The sequence below is a fragment of the Danio rerio genome, chromosome 15 (genome assembly GCF_052040795.2).
Source record: "Danio rerio strain M-AB ecotype USA chromosome 15, GRCz13ab, whole genome shotgun sequence".
Classification (NCBI taxonomy): Eukaryota; Metazoa; Chordata; class Actinopteri; order Cypriniformes; family Danionidae; genus Danio; species Danio rerio.
Window position 1 is genome coordinate 44,530,273 of NC_141035.1, and position 17,228 is coordinate 44,547,500.

Here is a 17,228-nt window from a genome sequence, read left to right on the forward strand (position 1 = left end):
TCTACAATTTATTTAGGCCTAATTTCAGACATAAATATGCAAAATAACAAAAATAATTTCAAAAAATAACCTGAAAACGACTATATGAGGGAAGTTCTGTAAACATATTTTGTGGGAGGGGATATTTAGTAAATAATCACTCTACAATGTTCTAAGAAGGTTATTTAATAGAATAATCATGAGAAACGTTTGGTTTAGGTTTTAAAAAGACTATTTTTTAAAATAATAATCACACTGCAACATTTGTGGTAAATTATTTTAATAATTTGTTGCAAATAATAAAATCTAAAAGTTCACCCATTTAAAATAACAATATCCTTGGTGTGGCTTGAATTTCATGGAACTGAGGTATTGAACAACATTTTAGTCATCCACACAGGCTTTCTGAACTGTTACTTACTCGTTCAGGCAAGTGATGCAGTGTCCAGATAAAGCAGGCTCCATCTGTTCCAAAATTTTTTTATTTTTATTTTATTTTTAGTCCAGGACCAATTATTGGACCTTTAGGACTGGTGCTGCAGAGTTTAGCTCCAACTTGCCTCAACATCCTAGCCTGGAGGTTTCTGGTGTGCATAGTAACAGCTTGATAAGCTCGCTCAGGAGTTTGCCATTGGGGTTGGAGCTAAACTCTGCAGGATACCGGCAATGGCGGTTCTAGACCAGAGCAGGGGGGGCACACTTTAACATATATGACAAACTACTTAATCATTTTTTGTGCATCCCTCAACAGTCTTCATAAACAAGCTAATTAAATAAATTAAACTCAAAATAATCTTCCATGTTAATTTATTTGACAAGTATGACCTACTACTTTTGCAGAGATTGCGCATTCAATAGACACTTTACTATCCCATGAGGCAACAGGAGAGGATATGTGAATATAAGTGATGCTAAGTTCAATTCCCAGCTTGAGGACCTTTGCCAATCCTGTTGGACAAACACAGATACAGTTGATGTCAGAATTATTAGCCCCCTGAATTATTAACCCTCCTGTTTATTTTTTCCCCAATTTCTGTTTAACGGGGAGATTTTTCCAACACATTTCTCTACATAATGGTTTTAATAACTCACCTCTAATAACTGATTTATTTTATCTTTGTCATGATGACAGTTAATGATATTTGACTAGATATTTTTCAAGACACTTTTATTCAGCTTAAAGTGACATTTAAAGGCTTAACTAGGTTAATTAGGTCAACTAGGCAGTTTAGGGTAATTAGGCTATTGTACAATAATGGTTTGTTCTGTAGACTATTGACAAAATACAGAGCTTAAATGGGGTAATAATTTTGACCTTAAAATGGTGTTTAAAAATTCAAAACTGCTTTTATTCTAGCCGAAATAAAACAAATAAGACTTTCTCCAGAAGAAAAAATATTATCAGACATGCTGTGAAAATTTCCTTGTTCTGTTAAACATCATTTAGGAAATATTTAAAAAAAAGTAATACGAAATAAAGAAATAAAAATTCAAAGTAATTCTGACTTCAACTGTACATTACGGACAATTTAGCTTAGGTCTGGACTGTGCGGGAAACCGGAGCACTCGGAGGAAACCCACGTCAACACAGGGAGAGCATGCAAACTTCACACAGAAATGCCAACTGACCCAGCCGAAGCTCGAACCAGCGACTTTCTTGTCATGAGTCGGCAGCGCTATCCACTGCTGGGTAAACTGGAAGTCAGCAGCAATGTGAATAACAATATGTACAAGTTATTGTTTTCTTATTTGCATTTATTTTTCCATACGCCTGATGAATATTAAAGTCATATTCACCCTTCACACCAAACTGACGGTAAACAAAACAACCAAACATTAATGAAGAATTACACTGATGAAAGAATTACACACTGGTCTCTTGAACAAATGAAAAGGCATGAAGAGAGAGAGAGAAAGAGAGACAGACAGACAGACAGAGAGAGAGAGAGAGAGAGAGAGAGAGAAAGAGAAAGAGAGAGAGAAAGAGAGAGAGAGAGAAACAGAAAACATCAACTTTGACAACTGGACAACATTAACAGTTTCACATTATGTCTGCATATTCATATGTCTGCACCGCAAAAATATTTGCTGGAGTATTTGTCTAAACACCTTACAGCAAGAGCAATTCACTTAAAATTGAGAACAAAACCATACAAAATGAAGCCATTTCCAGTAAATATATGCTGAATTACGCTCATTTTTATTCTTTGTTTTGGTATTTTCTTTTTTTTTTTATTAAATATCAGTATTTTGTAATAAAAGCTTCATAATAATAATATTAATAATACTGATGATAATTTAAATTCATGACATATTCTCTGAAAATATCCAAATATTTCTCATTTAAGTTCTCATTCAAAGTACATCCATGTATGCATTTTTGCTGCAAGTATTTCCTAAGCCAGTTAGCAAAGCAGCTAAACTCTCAAACTACCACAAATCACCGTTATTTACTTAAATTAACAGATATTTTGTGCTCTGAGTGTTTGCTTGGATCGACAACATGTCCACAAAACAATTGTGTTACACTGCAACGGCTTTTTTAGTATAATACTCTCAATTTCATTTTAATTAGTAATTTTGTCATCAATTAAACTACAGGGTGGGCCATTTATATGGATACACCTTAATAAAATGGGAATGGTTGGTGATATTAACGTCCTGATTGTGGCACATTAGTATATGTGAGGGAGCAAACTTTTCAAGATGGGTGGTGACCATGGTGGCCATTTTGAAGTCGGCCATCTTGGATGCAACTTTTATTTTTTTTTCAATAGGAAGAGGGTCATGTGACGCATCAAACTTATTAGGAAATTCACAGGAAAAGCAATAGTGTGCTTGGTTTTAACGTAACTTTATTATTTCATGAGTTATTTACAAGTTTCTGACCACTTATAAAATGTGTTCAATGTGCTGCCTATTGTGTTGGATTGTGATGAGTAGGAGAAGAGAGTTGCACTGACACTGATAGCAACACCACAGGAGAAATGCCAGAACAGGCTTTCAGTATCCGTAGTTTTAGGTGCTGCACATCTTGTATCTTCACACCATAGACGATTGCCTTCAGATGACGCCAAAGATAAAAGTCTAAGGGGGTCAGATTGTGAGACCATTCAACTGGCCCACGATAACCAATCCACTTTTCAGTTCATCTAGGAAAGCTCGGACCTGACACCTATAATGTGGTGGTGCACCATCTTGCTGGAAAAACTCAGGGAAAGTGCCAGCTTCAGTGCATAGAGGGAAACACATCATCATGTAGCAATTTCAAATATCCAGCCTTAAGGTTTCCATTGATGAAGAATGGCCCCACTATCTGTGCTGTCTATGGTGTGAAGATACAAGATGTGCAGCACCTGAAACTACGCATACTGATAGTCTGTGCTGGCATTTCTCCTGCGGTGTTGCTATCAGTGTGTGAAGAGTGGGAAAAGTAGGTTGCATAGACAATCCAACACAACGGGCAGCACATTAAACACATTTTATAAGTGGTCAGAAACTTGTAAATAACTCACGAAGGAATAAAGTTACGTTAAAACCAAGCACACCATTGCTTTTCTCGTGAAATTCCCAATAAGTTTGATGTGTCACATGACCCTCTTCCTATTGAAAAAAACTAAAGTTGCATCCAAGATGGCCGACTTCAAAATGGCCACCATGGTCACCACCCATCTTGAAAAGTTTGCCCCCTTACACCTTACATATACTAATGTGCCGCAAACAGGACGTTAATATCACCAACCATTCCCAATTTCATTAAGGTGTATCCATATAAATGGCCCACCCTTTAGTTTAATGATTTCTTTGTGCGTCAACAATAAGTGTGAGCTAAATTCAAAAACAAAACACACACACATATAAGACTAACACACACACACACTCTTTCGTACAGTGTCAAAACACGCTCTTTTTGCATATATGTGTGGACGTGCACCTATGTAGGATGTTTCTGCATTGATATTGCGTGGTGTAAGTGCAACCAAACCGACCGTTTCCAGATAAAAACAGAGCCTCGGTGTGAATCCTCGCCCGTTTGTCTCCATCTCAGAGTGTGAAGCTTTTGATGGTCATCACAAAACCCTCGATGACCTGCCAACACAACAACTGCTTCTCTGACAGAAATAAATCCACATTCAGCTCTAGAAGTGCTGTTCGAATTTCATCTCTACCCAGACAAAAAAATGGAAGGAAAAGTAAGAAATAACGACGTTTCTTTCTTGGCGCCAACTTATTTTTAGTCATAACGTGTTTCTTTAAACATTTTCCTCCCACACACACTAAAACTGCGAAGATTTGGTCCAGGATCAGCCGTCCAGCAGGTAGACTACAAACTCATACGTGCACATCATGATAGCCGTGTTGGGGATCTGTCTGACCAGGTGTGTGGTGAGTCCTCGGTATAGAGCTCGATAGCTTTCCTCTTGGATCACCAGGTTGAGGCTCTGGAAGAACGAGCGGTATTTGGTGCCTTCTTCTCTCAGACGCGTACGGATGACCTCTGCGGAGCCAAACAGAAAAACAGGATTAGTTTAGTTCAGTGGTCACCAAACTTGTTCCTGGAGGTCCGGTGTCTTGCAGATTTTAGCTCCAACCCTAATCAAACACAGCCGAACAAGCTAATCAAGCTCTTACTAGGTATACTTGAAACATCCAGGCAGGTGTGTTGAGGCAAGTCGGAGCTAAACCCTGCAGGGACACCGGCCCTCCAGGACCAGGATTGGTGACCCCTGTTTTAGTTTCTTAAATTTGTGGAGCACTTTTAAAACAGCTAGGGCTGACCAATGTGATGTACATAAAATGCAAATACAGTTGAAGTCAGAATTATTACCCCCCCCCCCCCCCCCCATCTGGCGTTACCAGATTTGTGTCTCACAAAGGAGACCTGGAAGCTAAAAGGAGGAGAGACTCCAGTGCAGGAAGAGAGACGACTGGGCCCTGACATAGCTTTACTTTCACTTTCAGTTTGATGGCAGTTTCTGTGAGGAGCTGCTGTCTGTTTGTCTTATTTGCTCATTAAAAATTATATAAAAGTTTGTCGGTTCTCCGCCTCCTTCTTACTGATGTCTAGCTGGCCATCGAACTTATTTACTTACTAATATCTATTTTCTCTTTATTAATATCTCGCTCTGTATTTATAATCTAAACATGTTTCTATGTTCTCAGTGCAATTTTGACCCACTGTGACTCAAATGTACAAATATTACAGCAAATATTACAACAACTACAAGCACATGTCTTTAGTGCATCTTCGTGATTAAAAAATACCTCAATTCTGAAGGTAAATTACTGTGGTTAACATCCTTTTTCAATGCTCACCGTGTGGATAGGCTATGCAGGTGGCGCAGGTTTTCGATGTAGCGGCTGCCAACATCATGCCGACAAAGTCAGATGCGCTCTTGGCTCTGTCCTCGTCCTCGTTCATGTGCGTCGCTGCTTTGGCCTCTGAAAGACGCCGTTTGATGCTTTCATAAATCACAAAGTGAATCACAGTCTCTGAGATGCCTGCATATGATGCCGACATGCCACGGTAAAACCCGCGGACACCATCAGTCTGATACACACGCCGCACACACTCGAAAGCATTCATACGGCGCTCCCCCCGGCTCCTGCGCAACAAAACAAATCGAATTCAACATTTAGATTGAGGTCAGGAATAATGAGCATGAAAGACATGTTAAAAGTATCACTGAGTATTCTTACATGGACATTAATAATCAGTAGAGCTGTGAACCTACACTGGTCTCACGGTTCGGTTACGATTATCATGCCATCGATTCGGTTCAATTTGATATCTCGGTGCATTGACAGTGCTTTTCATACACAGTGTTATATTTTCTTCACAGCAGAATTCTTGTATTAAAATATATGAATTTATTTATATTTATATACTATTTGTATTGCAATTTTGTCATTTAATACAGTCAGATATATTAACTGTACCTTTAAACAACACAAGCATTTATAACAATTAATATAAACAAGTATAAATATCCCGCTCGCTTTCTGATCCTTGTCTAGTTCTCTTACACCTCTACGATTGGTCACACCTTAAAAAAAAAAAAACGGCTGCGATTGGCTCTTGCGCGCTGCGCTTTTTACAGATGCGTGACACTGATAAGCGCCAGCCAGCAGCGGCGATCAGCTGATCCATGATAGACGCTGTGGAGAAAACTCTGCAGGCACGCGCTCGTGTCTGTATCCAGAAGTATTGCTGTAAAACAGCCGAGAGAAGTCATGCCAGCAGGTCAAATGGGCCCACAGTGAGTGGGTGTGTATATGTGTTTGTTTATTACTACTTATATTTCTTTTATCTATATGACCGTTCTGTATTTTGTTATTGCTTTGGCAACATTGTGATTTATTTTACAGTCATGCCAATAAAGCTCTTTGAATTTGAGAGAGAGAGAGAGAGAGAGAGAGAGAAATGGAGTACTTTCATTCTCAATCGCAGTGAAATAGGGGCTTCTGCTGTAATTGTAAGTGAAAGACTAATTCAGCAAACATGCACGCAGTCAAATTGTGCACAGTTTCTGAGATTTAAGGAGTTGGAAATGCTCGCCTCCCTCGCTATTGTGCATATGAGATAAATGATGTCAGTACATAATAACCGGTTATGATTATTACTGAACCGATACCGAATTGATCGCATCTGCATCGCGGTGCACTGAAGAAACAATACATTTTGACACCCCAAATAATTTTAATACGATTACACATTATTAAGAGTCTACCATGTAAACAGCAATTTTTGATTACCTTAATCTGACTAAAGTCAAAAACGAACTAAACAGAAATCGAATTAAGACATGAAATGCTCCTGAATGAAAGTGAAAGTGCCAAACTGCAGTTAAAATCGACAAATTAAAAATGAAACACCTGAAATTACATGAAAGTCCAGAGGAAACGTGGATAGTGTTGTTATGTAACGACGTTAATCGAATTATGAGCTATAAACGGTCGTGCTCAACTGAGGCTGGTTTCTCTCGAGGTTTTTATCTTTCACTTTCACCAATTTGTGAAGTTTTTTTACTCGCGACTGGCTTTGCATGGTTTGAACTTGTGGAGCTGCGCATGAATGGATTTGCACTTCAGTGTTTGCACTTTCAGCAGTGAAAATTAAACCACACTGAACTGAACTAAACTGAACTTGAACTCTGAAAACTGAATTTACTATAATCTTCTATGTGAAGCTGCTTTGACACAATCTACATTGTAAAAGCGCTATACAAATAAAGGTGAATTGAATTGAAAGGAACATTCACAAAGCAACTCATCATATTATTGTCTTATTCAGATTAAGACAAATAATTTGATTACTGATGTCCATGTAAACGTAATCATGGCTGACTCAGGATCAGTTAGTAGGGGAATCAGGGAGAATATTTGTTGGTATTTACTATACCTGGCATCCAATTGCAGACGCGTCTTTATCAACCAAATCGGGTTGGTTGCTGTTATGGCTGTAAATCCTGAACGGAGGAGAAGAGAATGAGATTAAAACAGTCACACACATATGGATATTTGCACTGTACTACAAAAATGGTTTTCTTGGAGTTTTTGTTCTAGTATAAATATCGAAATATTCTTAATAAAAGAAGCTTTTTCTAGCTTTTTGCTCTGGTTTAAAGTTAAATTATCAGCTTTAAATTCAAATTCAAGAAACATTTCTAATTATTAACGAGGTTGAAAGAACTACCCCCCACTGACAAAGGTCCAGAATTTGCCATTAGACCAGAATTTTTGCCACTATATTCTATTTGACCTATTTTGACTGCTGTGTCATCATAAATTGTAGAAGTAACACAATAAAGGTTTTAAGAAAACGCACAGTATGACATAAGTGAAGTCAACTTTCACTATTGACCGACTGTTGTTAAAAAAAAAAAAAAACATTTTACAAGTAGCCTAACTTTTATTTTAAACCTTGAACCTTATTCTTGAGAGAGAAAAAAAAACAATAAAAAAGTCTGAAGCACCAAAAGCAGCCTATTAAAGTTTTATTTAATACTAATTAGGCTGTGTATAAAAATCCAAAATCAATTAAAAAGTTTTCAGGGGTAGCCTAAATAATGTGTCGGTGCTTTTTGTGTAAGGAATTCATCAGAATAAACATCAAAATCAAAATCATCAAAAAAATAATAAAAAGCATTGGTTACCCTGATGAAGTCAAATGTTATCAAAACGTTTAGGCACAGTTTAAAGAAATAGCCATGTCAGTAAAGGCTTTTTAATATTTTTTTCCACATTTTTCGAGTGCCTTAGACTGACTTTTGCTGTTTATACTAATTAGGCTGTTGTTGTTGGATGAATGTTCAAGAGAGGCTAGAAGAAAATTGTGAAGCTTTTTTATATTTGTTGATTATAAATCTTTAGGAAATATTTACATTTAAAGGTACATCGAAAATGGAGAACACAACAAGCTAATCCAACAAAAAATTGTGCTTTAAATGTCACTTATTGTAGTAATTAAACATCATAATTAAATAGAAAATGAGGTGAATAACTGCAAAAAAAGGTCCACATTTTGAGAAAAAGAACCACCCTTTTCACCAGGCTGGCTACGGGCCTGCTGATACACTGCAAATAATGCTTTTCTTACTTGGCATTTTGTCAGAATGAAGAAGCCTTTTCTAGACAAGTACAAAATATTTATTTTTAGAATTTTCTAAAAATTCTTTTTAGAAATGAGTCAAAATTATGCAAGTGGTGCTCGCTGCAGAGCCATTTGAGGAGAGGTGAGCTCCAGAGAGGGGGAGCTTAAGCTTGAGCTCCACCTTTTTTGCACTTCTTCTACGAGTGATGTCACTGGGGGTAGGGTTAGGGGTGGGGTTGGTGTACGCATTAAAACAGCTTACAGGAGGAGGAGCGACAGCTCATGCTCCCCCTCTCTGGAGCTCACCTCTCCTCAAATGGCTCTGCAGCGAGCACCCTCTCAAATTATGTGACTTTTTCACTTAAAACCAGAAAAATAATCTGCCAATGGAGTAAGAAAATTAATCTTGTTTTTGCTTTGAAGCAAGACTTTTTTTTTCCACCACTGTTAGATTATTTTGCTTGTTTTAAACAAAAACTCATTTAGTTTCGACTCATTATTTCTGAAAATATGAAGGCGATGTTTTGTACTGGTTTAAAAATTCTAAATCCAGAAGCCTTTAGACATTTAGATTAGAAATGATAAAAGACGAAAGTAAGAAAAGCATTTTGCAGAGTATAAGCTGTTTTTTAATGTTAATAAACGTAAAAAGTGATAACATAAGCACTACATAAACAAAACTTTAAAAAGAACTGTAATTTTTTTTCCAAATAAATGAATAGATCAATAAATAAAACATGCATTAAACCGACCCAACACTACACTTTTTTTAATGATGGATTTCTCATTATTAAAAAGGATTTCCAGACAAATGAATGCTATTTTTAACATTAAATCCTGAAAATCGTGCATTGCATTAACTAAAATGTTCAACTTTGAACAACACGAGTAAATAAAATTTAAAATATACTTTAAACTGTGATAATTTGCATTGATAATGTAATTTTAATGCACCCATAGTGAGTAGAAGAGACTTAAAAACATCAATATTTCTTATTATATTTAATTGCACAAACATTATAAGACTTTTGAATAATACCATTTCTTAAACACTATTGATTGCTAGTGTAAAATAATAAATCAATAAATATATAAACTAGCATAAATTCTTAATATTACAACTATTATTACAAATGCAATAGGTATTTAAGTATTAAGTTATTCTCTTCAGAGATTTTTAAAAATAGGTTATATCTTATATCCGCTTGTAAAGTGGTGACATGTTGGTGACGTATGTAATACTGTTTCCAGGTCCAAGTCGCCACTCATTTGAGTTGAGAAAATATTTGTTTATGATCCCTTTTTATTCATATTACACATTAAATATTTCCCAAATGATGTTTAACAGAGCAAGGAAATTTTCACAGTATGTCTGATAATATTTTTTTCTTCTGGAAAAAGTCTTTTGTTTTATTTAAGCAAGAATAAAAGCAGTTATTAATTGAAAAAAAAAAAACATTTTTGGGACAAAATTATTAGCCCCTTTAAGCTAATTTTTTTTCGATAATCTACAGAACAAATTACTGTAATACAATAACTTGCCTAATTACCCTAACCTGCCTAGTTAACCTTATTAACCAAGTTAAGCCTTTAAATGTTACTAAGCTGTATAGAAGTATCTTGAAAAATATCAAATCAGTAAAATATTATTTACGGTCATCATGAAAAAGAGAAAATAAATCTGTTGTTAGATATAGGTTTTTAAAACTATTATGATTAGAAATGTGCTGAAACATTCTTCCCTCCATTAAACAGAAATTGGGGGAAAAAAATAAACAGGGGCACTAATAATTTAGGGGGGCTAATAATTCTGACTTCAACTGTATATTGTGATCGTGATTTTCGAACGTATTAAAACGCTTTGTAAATGTTTATTATTACCATTTCACGAGTCTCCACATTCATTTGAATAGATCGCTTGGACCCGGAAGCCGCTTCGCGTGACGTCACACTTAACAAGCGGATATCTGTATTTTTATATTTTTATGAAATTATAAAAGCTTGTTTATCATGTTAGGATAAACAGTGATGTTTTTTTTAATGTTCTTGTTGGGTCTGTTGCAACGTAATTTCGTTCTGCATTACAATTTTATTGTGATGTTTTGAATGACAAAATAAAGGAAACTGAAACTGAAATGACATAATTACTGTAGACAGCAAGCATGTACAGCACAGGTGTCAAACTCAGTTCCAAAAGGGCCGCAGCTCTGCACAGTTTAGTTCCAACCCCAATTAAACACACCTGATCAAACTAATTGAGTCCTTCAGGCTTGTTTGAAACCTACAGGTGAGTGTGTTGGAGCAGGGTTGGAACTAAACTGTGCAGGGCTGCGGCCCTCCAGGAATTGAGTTAGACACCCCTGATGTACAGTAATCATAAAAGGCCTTTTGACTAAAATGATTATTATTTATTGTGATAAAACAGTTTGACAGGCTTGAAATTAAACTTATATATAAATTTGACAATATTCAATAAAAATCCTAATTAACAATTCAAACCCGCAATCTGTTTTTTACTACTTTGCACAAGCAGGTCATTTGTTTTGCTTGTACAATGACAGCACAGTTGACATGTTTACAGCACTGAATGTGATGTTTAACGTAGCTCAAGTTTTCAACTGAAAATGCACAATGTGGCTCCCCATGTGACTCAGGTTTGAATTACTAGCTGTCAATCAAACTGCAGCATATGTTCAGTACACTGAATCCTTCTTGGCAAAATTCCATATCACAGGTGAGAAGACACCAAAGACACCCACCCACCCGTCTGGCTGAGCATTTACTGAGTGTTTGTGACATTTCATTTACTTTAAGCCCATCAGAGCAGGCAAAACAGGATACAGTGGGATTGCATGTTCACATACATTACTACTGTACACTTAACATATTTTAAAAGTAGTATATTCTGTTTTTTTTTTTTTACAATTTTTAAAATTAAAAATACATGACATATTAATGCATTTTAAAATAAGTGTTTTTTAATTGAATGTAGCTTAAAACATAGTTTAATCCTGTGATTTGAAGCAAATATTTAGCATCATCACCATAGCCTTCAGTGTCATGATCCTTTAGAAATCATAATATGTATATTAAACTTTACATGCGTTTACATTTTACTGATCAATAACAGGTTAACTTGGTCACGGGGAAAAATAATGACATTTTTAATGAAAAACTTTTTTTGTTATTATTAAAAAATAAAATTAAAATTATTTTCATCCAAAAATCATAAAAGCAAAATACATCACATTTGTCTATGAAGCAGCAGAAGGTTTTGAAAAAGATAATTGTGAAAAACTATGAACATTTATAAGAATCATTACTAAAACAATCATGACTTAATTCTAAAAATCAGACTAATAATGCAGAAAAATTCTGCTTCAAATCAAACAAATAAAATTGCATTTTAAACTAAATTCTGTAATATTTTTTATTTATATATTAAAGTAATATTTTACAATTTTACAGTTATTTTATATGTAAATCAAATAAACAATCACCATTTAATTAATCTAAAAACACACAAAATCTTACTGGTCCCAAAATGTTTTCCTTTATATGCATGTATATAAATTAAGTTACCTGCAATCCCAGCAGACGCCATGTGCAAGCCTGTGGAGTCTGGTTCAAACACACAGTTCAGTTTCTCCTTTGCACTGGAATAGGCGGCAAAATAAATGGCCCTGAAAACACAACAGGACACATGTGAGAATAACTCTTCCCTCCTGATGTAAAGCACACTGGTCACTTTGGTCAGTAAGGGAGACCTAGCAGCAAACCAGATAAAGTAAAACTATTTAAGGCACACAATGCACAGTGTGTACAATAACATGTAATGATCTGATTAATATCATCTTCACCAGACTTGTTTAACCAGTTGGGAATAGAAAACCACTTTAGCGGCAAGGAAGTTGTTCATTTGCTAGTCCAAACAGGCAAAAGACCAACTCATATTAGATTAGGGTGGCATAAAATTAAATTAATACTATACGTTTACCTGTTCTCTATCTAAATACAAGAAATGTTGCTTAGAAAAAAGACTTTACAGGTTCATTTCCAATCTAGCAATTGGCTATAATATGATATGCTTGGTTTTGATCAAATTTGGAGTGGTCGTGAATATTAACGAGCTGATCTGTTGCTCGAGCAGCACTTCAGATGTCTCAAAATATTTCAACAAATGTATAAACATACAAAAAACACTTATATTCAGGGGTCTACTATTCAGTGTTTGTACTGTCATTACAAACATATGCAGCACATTTCACAATATACACGATAAACTACAAAAAGACACCTTCAAAAACACCTCATGCCTCTTTGGAGTTGCATGAAATAAATTTATAATCCATATATCCTGCATTTTGCGTTCGGACAAAAAAAAATTCACTAGCATTTCAGCTAACAAATACTAATCATACAATACAAAAGACTTTTATAAAATTTATTTGAAGACTTTTAACAGCATGACAGAGGTCCAACAAATGGACTAATTGGCGATAATATGATATAATTGATTTTGACCATACTTGAAAAGGTTGTGAATAATAATGAGCTCTGCTCTGATGCTCCAGCAGCACTTCATTGGTCTCAAAATATTCTAACAAATGTATAAACATGCAAAAAAAAGAAGACTTTTATTCAGCAGTTTATTTAGTGTATGTTGCCTTATTAAAACATATGAATTACATTTCACAATGTACACATTAAACTAACAAAAACACCCCATGCCTCTTTAGAGTGCAGGGCTCAACAATAAAGCCTGCCTGGTGGCCCGGGACCAGTGTGAAAGACACTCGGGACAGTAGACAGGATTGCTACTGACCCCTATCGGCCGGTAACGATGAGCGCGTTATTATTTTTCGGAACCTGGTCACAAGTACAGCGAAAAGATGGCAACATGTCTGCAACATCAAACTATGAGGGTAAAAGAAAACGTCTCTTTCTAAAGTATTGGAAGCATCCAATTACATGTGTACAAAATTAAGAAACTGGATAAGAAAAAAAGAAAAAAAAGAAAAAGTTGTCGTCAGTTTGGCAAACTATTTTTATGAAAATAATTTAGAATTGCAATAAAATACCAGCACACTTTCCATACTGCTCTTTTGTTTGCATTTTGTTTGAACTTTGCTCATTATCTTATATTATTATAATGTAATATACTTTTATATAATTTATTAGGAGACATAACAGCATAATGCTGCGTTCACACCAGACGTGGCACGCGCGTCAAGCGCAAGTGATTTACATGTTAAGTTAATGCAAATGCGCGAATAGACATCCTGCGGCGTGATACGCGCGAATGGCGCGGCGCGAATCATGCAAATTGCGCGAATGGCGCGGGGCGAATTTTGACGCGTTAAAAGAGCGTTTCGCACGAATCTCTCGATTTCGAAAATCTGAACTTCAGCAAACATTCGCGCCGCATTAACCAATCAGAAGCTTGCTCTTGTGGGGGCGTGATTGTGAAGTAGAACCTGTTGTCGTTGTTTCGAGGGAAATCCTCCAGCCTTCACCGACAACAGTTCATCAAACTCAGCTTGGCTTAGTCAGAGGCACTGCTGAAAGCCTCCGTCATCCAGGTTCAGTTTCTGGAGGAGTTTATGAGCTCACAGAGCTGGATGCACCTCTAAAAGAATGTAGTGGACTCAGACACGACCCTAAACGTATCGACGCTGTTTTTCAGTCTTTATAAAGCACATAAACACAGTTATTTTCTTCATAAAATCCATGTTAGCCATTTAGCTATGAAGCTAGAATCTTCGGGCAGACAGAAGCCCTGCCCATCACGCGAATCCGCGTCTGTTCTGAAGTGAATTTGACATGTGAATGAAGCGGGGTTTGATGTGCGAATGAAGCGAGTAAACTCAAATGTTAACGCGGCTATTTACGCGCGAATAGCGCAATTTATCCGCGTGTTCCACGTCTGGTGTGAACACAGCATAACAGAGGTAGAGTGAATAAATGCACTCAGTCAGTAATTATGATGGCAACTGGAAAGCTCCTTTACCAAGATGCAATACAAACACAAGAATTATAAAGAATGTACAATCATGCTGAGATGAACATGTAACATTGTGCGTTACCAACAACCGCAATAATTGTTGCTATAGATATAGAATCGAATCCAACTGCTTACTCTTTTTTTTAAAAGCATGACCCATTTTCAAAATAAGAGTCCAACATACAAAGCAAGTATAATACAAATTTAGATAAACTTGAAAGCAAGGGGGAAAATATCATTGTGGTAATCTTACTAGGAAATGCTGTGGCCAATCAAACGCTGCCTGGGGTGTGCATATTAATAATTCAGTGTAGATTGTCAGTCTGTATTTTGTTCTAATCGGGCTATTTTTCACCAGAATTTGACACACAGAGGATTTACATGAAAACAAGGAAAGCATAGTATTTGAGGGTCATGCCATGGTATGCTATGAACTGAACTTGTTTTTTTTTTTCAGCTATGCCTACTAGGTGTATCCAGATTGCCATTTTATGGCACCTTTAATCTAATAAATTTGAGTTTTTAAATCTTGATTACCCCACTGGAAAACTAAAGAAGCAAACATATTACCATTTATCTTGCCTCAAGATGACTATTATATAAAAGATTATATGAAACTAATATATAAATAATCAACTTCATTATAGTTAAAGAGGGCTTTTATTCCAGTCAGTGGTTAGATATTTAATCTCAGGCCAACTGGAAACAATTGTTCATTTTCCAAACACAACGACTAAAACAAAGCATGATTTTGTTTTTCAAAAGGGAAAAATGCAATGCTGCCAAATCCTATAATGCAACGTAATTTAACTAGCGACCTTCTGAAACTTTCTTTTTTTCTAAATAGACTGCTCACAAGAACAAGATGTTCCTTTAAAGCCCCTTGCCTGTAACCGCAAATGTTTGCACATGAAATGTCCTAAAGTTGTTAACTGATGCATGGTGACCAGCGGCTGCTCCATCAGAAAAACACTCTCTAAACACTCTTCGCCTTCCTGCCTGCACAGCACACAGGTTTGCATAAGCTGGCCTTTTAGTAGTAGACCCAACATCGCTTAGCACTGATCTATCATGTTTGCTTCATTTGACAAATGCTTTATCCTGGCTGCATGCGTGTAAAACATGTCTATACAGAGCTTTAATCTTGTCCACTCATGTGTTTAATTGCTGTTTAAGCGATGTTGCTTTTCTCAGAGCTGACTGTGGTTTGCTACACCTTGTCTAAAAGCTGAAATGACCCATTTGGATATCAGTTTATAAACTTTTTAATCCTGTAGTGGCAGAAAATTTAAAGGCCTGGCTTGATGAGCAGACGCTTACAGGGTTAAACGCTAAGGATTTTTTCTACTGGCCCGATTGGACCAGTGGTTCAGATTTTTACTTGCTCTGCTAAAATTTTCACTGGCCCCATAAAAGAAATAAAAAAAGTTAGCCACATATATTAAATAATGTGTCACGAAATAATGTCAGGCGGTTCATTCCACTGTGGCGACCCCAGATTAATAAAGGGACAAAACCGAAAAGAAAATGAAAGAATGAAAGTAATGCCAGTAATTGTAGAATTTTAATATTTGAAAAATGTTAAAATATTTAGCAGTAAAATATAGCAGTATGGAAAACGTGCAGGTATTTTATTGCAAAACAAAAGGTGGCTGACTTAAAAGTGACGGCAAACTAAGCAATACACGACCTTCATTTTTTTCGTCATGCTGTACCCATTTAAATGTATCCACATAGTGAGAAACAGAAATTTCCTTTAGCCTCATAATTTGATGTTGCGGTCATGTTGCCGTCTAATAAAATTTAGTGACAAGGCAGCACTGCCCCGATCGGGCCAGTAACGATTCTGTCTACTGTCACGAGCATCTCTCACACTGGCCCCGGGCCATCGGGCAGTCCTTATTGTTGAGCCCTGGCTTAACTATCTCCTTTCAATCATTTGTAAGTCACTTTGGATAAAAGCGTCTATAAAATAAATATCTAATGATCTGGGGGGAAAAATTTTGTGCTTTGTGAATATTTTTGTCATATTGTTAAAAATGGAATTTAATTTGTTTTTTATTAAAAACTGTTTATTGCTTCTCAAACCTCTAAGAAAAAAAAAAGATTTTTCTGATGAATCATCTGTTGAGCTGCATCCCAATCATCACAAATACTGCAGAAAACCTATTGAAACCCACATAGACCCAAGATTCTCAAAGAAATCAGTCAAGTTTGGTGAAGAAAAAATCATGGTTTGGGGGTTACATTCAGTATGGGGCATGTGAGAGATCTGCAGAGTGGATGGCAACATCAACAGCCTGAGTTATCAAGACATTTGTGCTGCCCATTACATTACAAACCACAGGAGAGGGACAATTCTTCAGCAGGATACTTCAGCCTCCACATCAAAGTTCCTGGAAGCAAAGAAGGTCAAGGTGCTCCAGGATTGGCCAGCTCATTCACCAGCTATGAACATTATTGAGCATGTCTCGGGTGAAGAAGATGAAGGTGGAGGCATTGAAGATGAGTCTTGATGAACTCTGGAAGTCCTGCAAGAACGCTTTCTTTGCCATTCCAGATGACTATTAATAAGTTATTTGAGTCATTGCAGAGATGTATGGATGCAGTCCTCCAAGCTCATGATGGAGTCAAACACAATATTCATTCTTT

General features: G+C 36.3%; 1 protein-coding gene across 7 annotated transcripts in view; it reads right to left on the reverse strand.

Moving 5' to 3' along the window:
• Positions 1 to 1,719: 1,719 nt before the first annotated feature.
• The window catches only part of slc25a36b (solute carrier family 25 member 36b), a 43,564-nt gene continuing 28,055 nt past the window's right edge, over positions 1,720 to 17,228 (reverse strand). For 2 of the 7 annotated variants that reach the window (XR_015509941.1, XR_015509939.1), the window contains 5 exons: positions 12,155 to 12,255; positions 7,382 to 7,448; positions 5,296 to 5,585; positions 3,777 to 4,477; positions 1,720 to 2,622 (listed from right to left, as the gene is read on the reverse strand). Coding sequence is in view for 2 of the 7 variants with exons in the window: in XM_087284772.1 (XP_087140898.1) it covers positions 4,284 to 4,477; positions 5,296 to 5,585; positions 7,382 to 7,448; positions 12,155 to 12,255 (652 nt within the window). In the remaining 5 variants the exon portion in view is untranslated. Of the gene's footprint in view, positions 4,478 to 5,295; positions 6,272 to 6,346; positions 7,449 to 12,154; positions 12,256 to 17,228 lie in introns of those variants that run through there. The other 5 variants (XR_015509940.1, XR_015509938.1, XM_087284772.1 and 2 more) reach the window with 3 other exon arrangements.